We start from the raw sequence: 9374 nt of genomic DNA, 5'->3' as shown, positions 1-9374 counted from the left end.
ATCGGTCCAAAATCCCTGACTAGCGTTGTGAGGTCTGATAGCATGTTATTTAATAAATATTTTATCCAATTCAAGCATAGTTTGTCTCAATTACCTGTAGGTTTTCGTGTTGAAATTAGATATTGATTTAGGTTAGCTTTAGTCTTAATTTGTGTCGCACGAAATCGTACGCTAAATCGAGGGAAAAAAAGGATAATTTTATAAATATATTCACATAGTATTAAGCTCAATTCACCTTTTAGTATATAATGACTTAGTTTAAGCAAACTTTTAATTATTAATTATTAAGAAGTAAACTATCAAACTTTAGCTTTAGAGATTGCATGTGTCTTCAATGACTTAGCTATTCACTCCTGCTGGCTTGTTTACATTTTTAATTCTCCCTCAATCCATCTCTATGAACAATAGTCCATATCCATCGTCATCCATCGGCGCACGGCCACTCCGTAAATGGGGGTACGATCAATAGGAGCGATACAACACCGTGGGGTTGTAACAAGATTGCTATATTTTCTTCTCGTTTCAGAAAGCGAGCAATGGCATAAGGGCTGAACTCCTATATCCCATTCCAGAAAGAAGATCTCTAATGGAGGGACATAAACTTTCTTAGCAACGTCACTCCCAACGTTTTTGCTTCACATCTATAATACAATACGGCTGACGAGATGTCGTCGTTCCTTTGTATAGTTCTATCGTATTCAATGTCGCTGCACAGCAGGCCTGGCTGCGTTAATGCTTGAAATACATTTGCTATGTATTGCAAGCATTATCAATGACAAGAGAAAAGGTAGAAGTAGTTGATTATATCATTTTTCAGAAAACGTCCAATGAATGGCTGTGCATTTGTAGGCTAGGCTAGAGAAATTATCCCTATTTAGAGGGGATTATCCTCCCAGCAGTTGGCGTGTGTTCCAATTAGGTACTATATTACTAAAGAAATTAAAAAAAAAGACAATTACACCGTCTGCGACCTTGCGGCCTCTACAAACTGAACATTACTAACATTAAACAACGGACAACATTTATTACACCCAGTGGAGAATTTTCCTTTTGATGAAAAGTTTTCCCCGCCTGAAGCGGGTATCAAACACACACACTCCGAGGCTTACGAGGCACCTAAACAACTGACGCCGCTAACCGGTCGGCCACGAAGCCCACAATTCAGCACCCTTTTGGGATTAGAGACTTATTTTTTCCCACAGCGCCAACAGGCCCTTATTAAGGTATTGGCAGCGTTTACGATGAAGCGCAGGACATTCGCACAGTAAATTATTAGAGCTTTCGCTCTCAAATTTGCTAAAACAACACTTATCTTGCACTTTCTCAATTGTTTTAAGGCTTTTTAAGGTTATATTTACAAGTACAGTGACCTGTAATTAGTCCAGTAAAAGTACTTAAACCATGTTTATTCAGATTTATCAACCCTACTATTCTATTAACATCCGACTCTATGAATCGTTTCGATTGACGACAATCCGTTGCGTTGTATCAGCCCTAGAAATTTTCAAGGGTTCCAAGGTATGTACAAAGGGTTATTCCGAAAAACAGCTCGGTCCCAGTAAACTGAGCGGATGACCCTATTTTTGCTAACTGATGAGCTTTTTCTATTCCGCAATGACCAGGAACCCAATACAGATTGACCTTAAAAAAAAGACACGGACACGTTCAATGCTTCCAGTGAGCTTTTCGATCTTTGAAGGAAGCACGACGCTAGACAACGGACTAGCATGCAACGCCCAGTGGCACAGCCGAAAACTTTTCCTGACAGCTGCGACGGGAATCGAACCCACGCTCCTCAGCATGATGCGACTAAGAGCTTGGTGACCCTAGCCGCACGACCACGGAGCCGCACCTTATTGCGACAGTACAATTACTGCACTGCCCCTCTTGGCATGTCAGTCCCATGTTGTTTCTAATGCAAATCATATTTTTGTCTCTCACGAGCCCATTTTAAATAAATTTGGTATTTTTCTCGCCTCATTTCACAGATCAATGTGCCACGAAAAGTTTATGCATCACATGAATACACTTTTTTTGTAAACAATCGGAGTGATAGTGCAAAACGGTGGCACTTTGAAAAACAACATGGGACTGACATGCGAAGAGGGGCAGTGCAGTAGCTTGGTACATTCCCATACTTAAACTTAATGCATGGTTGCATTTCTGTAGCGCCTTTTGAGATAAATGTCAGCGCATTCCAAAATTGTATTAATTTCAGCCGGGAGAATGGTTTGACCATTACATATTTCTGAATGAATTCCTACGGCGTTACCTTAAAAAGTACATTTGATTTATTTTTTTAGGAATCTAGTTAAAATTTCTTTGGCGATTTCTTTGTGAATTCCTTGGCAATCGCTTTAAGAATTTCTTAGAAAATTGCCTCGTGAGTTTAAAGTAATGACTTTGAAAAATATTCGTCAATTCCTTTGGGGATTTCATCGGATGTATATTTAGTAAATATTCCGTAAATTCTACAGAAACTCTTCGTCATTTTCTGGGTGATTTCTTTGGATATTGATTTGGTAATTTCTTTGAGAATTCCCCCGATTAGTATATTTATTAAGAAAATTTCTTCAGTAGTTCAATTGGAAGTTTATAAGGAATTTCCATCGAGAATTGTTTTGTAGTTTCAACGGCAACTTCTCTGAAATTCCTTTTGCAAAATGGTTCAGTAATTTTAACATTATTTCTGTCATTCTTCAGAGTTTTATTATTTTTATATTTACTTCCCCAAAAACTGCATTGTTATTTTTTGGCAATATCATTGAAAGTTACTCTATTGAAATTTATTTCAAAAATTCCATAAAAACTCTTTTCTGTTTTCTTTGGTAACTCCTTTGGATGTTGGTTTGGTATGAGCATTTCTTCCGAAGTTCCATTGGATTGTGATCAGAAATATCTATCGATGATTGTTTAAAAATTTCAACGGAAATTCCTCTAAATGGCAATTAATTTTGTGAAATTGTTCAATAAGTTTATCAACATTCTCTCTGTTGTGCTTCAGAGTTTCGTTGTATTCAAATTGATTTCCCCGAAAACTGCTTTAGTATTGTTTCTTCAATTTTTTGGGAATTCCTTTGACAATATTTCAAAAATTTCTTCATGGAAGATGCTTTTGGAAGTTCTACGGAAAATCTTTTGTTATTTTCTAAGAGACGAACCACCCAAGGGCTGAAAGTCTCTCAAATAAAGATAAATCAATCAATCAATCAATTGTTATTTTCTTTGGTAATTTGGACATTGGTTTGGTAATTTGGAGGATTCCTTAAGTAAGTTTTTCTTCTATTTTTTCGCTAGTTTAATTTGTATTGAAATTTGTTTCGACTATTCAATGAAAATTCTTGAGAAATTCGTTTTGCAAAATTGTTTAGCAATTTTTTTAAATTTCTTTCTGTCATTCTTCACAGTTTCATTTTATTCATATTTATTTCAATGAAAACTGCTTCGGCATTTCTTGCTTGGTTTTAAAAATTCAAGCGGCCTTTTTTTGGGAATTCCTTTGACAATCTGTACCATTGAAAATTTCTTGGCAATCTCTGTCAATTATTTCGGAGTTCAGCATTTCGTTACGGAATTTTTTTTTCGTAAACTTCTTTGAAAAATCCTTCAGTAATTCCTATTGAATTTCCTACGTTAATTTCTTTGGAAACTTTCACCATTAATCCTTTGAAAGTTCCTTAGGCCATAATTTGGAAATTCTCCACTGAATTTGCTCAAGGAATTTACAAAAGAATTGCGGTGTCAAAGAAAAAAAATAGCTGAATTTTGTTTTTATTTAATTTAATACCCGAATCAATTTGTAAAGGAGTTCTCGAAGGGATCCGCCAATGAAAGCCCGCAAAAATATCCTGAAAAACTATTAAAAAAAAATTCTGATGAATTTCTATAGAAATTGTCTAGGAAACGGATACGCCGACTTAAAAAAACTGCAAAAAAATATTACAGATCAGTTGCCGTAGAAATTTCTGCAATCACGTACAAAAAAATGTCCAAAAGAGAACTCAAAAAATATGCTGAAGCAGTTTTGGAACGAATTCCCAAAGAAATTGCTTGCAGGAAATTACCGATCAATTTTCCAAAGACTATGCTAGAGAAATTCTCAAAGGAATCGCGTTGGAGAAACCATTAATGGGATTTCCGAAGGAATTGCCGAAAGAATTGTGAACGTATTGCCAAAGATTGTTTTAAACGAATCCCAAAAAAAAAAACACCAAAGATTTATTAAAGAAAATTTTCAAAAAAATAACTGAAAAAGTTCCCAAAGTAATAACCGAAGATGTTTTCAAGACAGCTATCTGTAAATTTTCAAAGAAATTGCTGATGAAATTCCTAAAGAAATTTTGAAGCAAGTAATATCGGAATTGCCGAAGGCATTCCAAAGAAACTGCATTCAACAGGGGATGCATAAAAGAATTGCCAAAAGATTTCTCTAAAAAATGGGCGAAGGAATTCCGAATCGCAAAAAAATTCTCAAAGTTTTTAAGGAGAAAAATACCGAAAAACGCAGAAGGAATTGCGGAAGACTTCTCCAAGGACATTTGAGAGGAAATTCTCAGTTTCTTTGGCGAATTAATTTTCAAAGACAGTACCGAAACAACTTCGAAAGGAATTGCCGGACGAATTGCTGGAGAAATAAAAAGAACACCAGTACAAATTCAAGAATAAATTCAGAAAAATGCTTCAGAATTTACCACATAGAATGAATTTCAAAGAAAATTTCCGATAAAAATTTTAAAATTCTAAGAATATTGCTGAAACTAATCTCAAAGGAATTGTCTAAAAGAAGGGCTGTCTGAGGGATTTCCAAAAGTCATTTCCAAAAGTTTGTGTGTTGTACGTTGTCTTATAAGTCTTATTAGTGATGTGAAAGTGATAGTGAAAGTGTTAAATCAATAAAACGTTTTGAGTTTTCCAAAAACTGTTCTTTCCAACATCATTTACTAAGAAATTGAGGACGGATTGGTATTTCTTTTTACACACAAAAAAATGCCTCTAAGGCTGGCATCCCTTAAGCATCTCCTAGGAAAAAAAATCTAGATGTACAAATGTCTGGAGCAATCCCTGTAGGAATTCTTAGAGAAAATACGGGACGAAACTCTTCAAAAACGCGAAGTGGAACACCTGTAAAAGTCCACGGGAAATTTCTGAAGGAATCCCCGAAAACACTCCTATAAGTGTTTCTGGGTGAATCCACTAAAGCATACCTAGAGGAATTCTTGGAGGAATTGTTGAAAAATTACTTGAGGCTAACCCTGAAGAAATTTCTGGAAGATTGCATGCAGATATCTCGGAGAATCTCTAGTGAAATTTCTAGAGAAATCCCTGACGAAACTCTTGAAGGTATCCATGAGGACAATACCTGAGGTCATTCCAAAAGAAATTTCTGGAGAAGTTTAAAAGGAAATCCCTGGAAGAATTCCTGGAAAAATTCTTGGTCTAATCTCAAGAGGAATCCCTACAGTAATTAAAGAAAGGATTCCGTTTCCTTTCTCAAGAAAAAAATTGATAAGCCGGGCTGGGCTCAACAGTCGGGACACGATTTTCACGAAATCTAGATGTCTTATTTGATATTGCAAAGGATGTTAAAGTAGAGGCCATACGCGTACATGCTCTCGTTTACCGACGTGTGAAGTGTATGTTATCACCTCCACTTTTGCATCCTATGGAACATCATATACGATCGTGTGTTTGCTTGGTGACTGATTTATCTGTTTCGCGTATGACATCATTATTGCAAGAACATTTGGAGCGGTGGCAGAACTGTACACTCGCCTGAAACGTAAAGCAACAAATGCGCCATCCCGAGCAGAAGAAAATATCAACAGCATAATAAAATATGTTATTTTGGCATAATAACTGTATAATGGATTCAGTAATTTTTGTGTTATTAACATATCTTATTATGTTATAAACTTGTCTGTCTTAAGCGGCAAAATAACAAAAATCATAACAAAAAAATGTTCCTGGAAGACCAATTTGATAACAAGTTTTATTAGATCAAAAACATCTTAATAACAATGAATTTTGCAGTGAATTTGAGAACTTGTTATTGTTGTGTTATAGTCCATCGCTTGTAATAATAGAATAATAACAAAACTTGGTCTACAACAAAGTATATTATTGAAATGTTATGTAGTGGTTGACTCTCTACAATTTGATCATAACAAAATAAGATGGCCCAGCAAAACATGTTATAATAAAGTAATACTTTGATAAGTTAATAATAACAAATTATGATATAAAAACAGGCTATGTGTTTCTTTTGTTATGAATTTGATATTCTCCTCTGCTCGGGATGAACCAAACGCTGATAAGGCCGGTGGTTCTCTATGGGCACGAGACCTGGACTATGCTCTAGCAAGACATGCAAGCACTCGAGGAGTTCAAACGTAGCTGTTTAGCACCATCTATCTTTGGCCTTGTGTGGTAGAATTTTGTGAGGCGGCGGAGAATGAACCAGTTCGCTGCACTCTATGACGAACCTAAAATCCGGAAGCTCGCAAAAACTGGAAGGATACGATGGGCAGCGATGTGGTGAGAACGCCGGACAAATACCCTGCAAAGCTGGTGTTCGCAAGAGAATCGGATGGTGCAAGAAGACCTGGAAAGCAGCGTGTGAGATGGGCGAACCAGGTGCCATTGCCACGATTTGTCTAATTTCAATTTAATTGCATCGTCATGAAAGTGTTCCGTATATCAACTTAGATTGAGAAAAATAATTCAAAGTCGATTTAATGTTTAAGATACAAATCCTATTTTATTCCAACCAAACCATTTCCAATCTACTCCTCGAAAAGTTTCTCCAAATTAATACTGTCTTGGTCACTTGTGAGGTACTTGTCGATTTTTTCTTTCAAAACCTGCACCTCCAAGCATCGATAGTAGAACAAGCACTCGTGTGCTACTCGCCACACCTGGAATATATAGTGTGACCGATCGTTGTCCACCCGAACGTCATCGTCATCGTTTATGTTGAGGTACTGTGGATTCGAGCTATTTCCATCGTACGCAGGCCACTGAATGCCCAAGCTTTCATCAAAATCGGGTGTTGGATTTCTGTAACGAATGATCTTTTATGCTATACTCTTTAGATTCAACATGTATGACTCACCCAAATTTCACGAAATTACAGAAGTAGCGCACATATCGATCGGTAACTTTCCACTCTGTCTGGAAAGCGCTGCGGTTAGCCAAAGCGTTCCGCACTACGTACGGTGAGAACAGATAGCCGAGATCGTCCCCATGTATTGCGCCCGGATAACTTGGCTCCACTGCCCCTTTGTAGATATAGTTTTTATACTTTCCAAACTTTCCATCGAACTCAAACCGATAGTAATAGATCGGCTCCCGGTATGAGTCCAGCTGAGATAACCGTTTCAGTACTTTTTTCACCGGATAGTACATGTTAGCCAGATCTGCCAGTTTACCGTAGAAGTGCCTTCCCGCACCGTTTGGCTGAACTTTGCGAGCAAGCTTGGCAGCAGCGTCGATCATACCCTTCCCTTCGCGGAAGATCGTTCTGTTCTGTCGATTGGGATAGCTATCATTGGCGGTGAAGTCGGTGACCGGGACTCCAGCGAACAGGGACGTGAACTCCAACGAGGTCATTCCGATCATGAGTGGGACTTTGTTGGCTGGTTCGGTTTGAATGAGCTCATGCACGGGTTGCGTAATGAGTGCTTCCGGATCATCAGGGTCTTCAACTGTGGGTAGAAAGATGGGTAGGTTGACGTAGGCGAAATTGAACCTTCTACTGTAAGCTTTCAACGAAAACACTTCTTTGAAACTGGCGTTCATGAGTTCATCGTAGCTGTGAATGTTGATCGACTCTAGGTATTTGGCACTGACATCTTCCGGATTGTAGATCATTGCTGACGGTGCAAGAACTGATCCGGACATCGCGATGACTCGGTTGAACAATCCTTGGAATGGTTTCAAATATATGTAATATGTAACAGAGTGAGCTCCAACGCTTTGGCCCATGATGGTTACGTTATCAGGGTCACCTCCAAAAGGCTCTATGTAGCGTTTAACCCATTTAAGTGCTGCTAGATGATCTTTGAGTCCGAAGTTACCGGTGATGTTGAATTCTGGATGACGAAGAAATCCCAGAACTGTCAGTCGATAGTTGACGGAGACGATCATCATACCCTGAAATGGTAACTATCAGAAGGGGTGATCAACAGAAACAGTAAATTACATCTACGTTTTCCATCAGGAGATCTACACCGAACATGTCAGTTTGAGGTGACCACACCGCATAGCTTCCGCCGTGAATGTAAACCAAAACTGGATACTTCTTTTCATCGGTTGCATTGTCCAACGGCTTGTAGATGTTCAGAAAGAGGCAATCTTCGTCACCAATTACTTCTTCCGCGTCGTCGAAAGAGTCCAGCTGAGCGCAGATACTTCCCAGTCGCGTGTACTGTTCAGCTCCTTTTGGAGCTCTCACCACTGGTCTCTGCAAATTACAACATCAGTTTCACCTCTAAGTTCAAACGTTTCCTCCTTCATTCAACGAACCTTGAACCTCAACGGCCCAACTGGTGGCTCCGCGTACCGTATTCCCAAGTACTCACAATATCTGAACCCGTTGAAGGTTCTATTCAGGACCCCAACACCGGAACCCGTTCCCCCTTCGAAGTTGACCACGCAGGGATTACTCCCGGGATCATCCTCCGCCTGTGCAAAACTCCCGCCTAGCACCAACAATCCACCTACAAAAATCACAACCGGACCGATCATCGCGAGAACCTAAACTATTGCACCGCGCGATGCAGTCAAGTTCCGCATTTAACCCCTGCCTAGAGCTCACTTACTTATAGGGCGGCCATCACCGGTCTATTGTTGAGATGCACTCAGCGTAGATTACAATTGATGCTGCTATGAGCGCGAACACGGTGCATCTCCCACTACAGCTTTATGAGCCGTCCCACAACAGCGACGACGACGACGACGACGACGACGTCGTAATTGCGAAAGGTCAGCCGTGAAATGATAAGGAAAGGTTGTACTAGCATGACTCGTAAAACGCCGGTCGTTGTGCGGAATTGGTGGCGGCGAATAGTCATCAATTAATTAACGATCCCGGGACGGCGGTGGTGATTTGGAGAAAACATTCCAACACGGGGAGGCCCAAGCGCAATGCGCTCACTTCCCAGTGCGACGATCTTTTTTGTCTCGTGTCTTTATTGTGGCATTGAATATTTATGAGTGTTCTAGGGGGAAAGTAACTGCAGCAATAAATAAGCTTCAATTGAGGTGCAGTTCACATACGGTGTGATTGTTGGTAAACAAATTTACGACCATTGAACAACATAGACAAATTACATGACTACCGCGTGAAGTTTTGTAGCTTGCAATAAAGCAAGTAG

At 39.0% G+C, this 9374-nt stretch overlaps 1 protein-coding gene across 1 annotated transcript; it reads right to left on the bottom strand.

The window, feature by feature from the left end:
- Nucleotides 1-6639: 6639 nt before the first annotated feature.
- LOC109433519 (juvenile hormone esterase) lies at nt 6640-8976 on the bottom strand. The gene is made up of 4 exons (XM_029875814.2): nt 8524-8976; nt 8207-8461; nt 7112-8151; nt 6640-7056 (listed from the first exon to the last, which is right to left on the bottom strand). The coding sequence occupies exons 1-4, from the start codon at nt 8743-8745 to the stop codon at nt 6783-6785; spliced, it is 1791 nt and encodes a 596-aa protein (XP_029731674.1). The 5' UTR covers nt 8746-8976; the 3' UTR covers nt 6640-6782.
- Nucleotides 8977-9374: the final 398 nt, after the last annotated feature.

The sequence above is a fragment of the Aedes albopictus genome, chromosome 3, assembly GCF_035046485.1.
Source record: "Aedes albopictus strain Foshan chromosome 3, AalbF5, whole genome shotgun sequence".
Lineage (NCBI taxonomy): Eukaryota > Metazoa > Arthropoda > Insecta > Diptera > Culicidae > Aedes > Aedes albopictus.
Note: the sequence above shows the minus strand (reverse complement) of the source record. Positions and strands in the feature narration are given on the sequence as shown.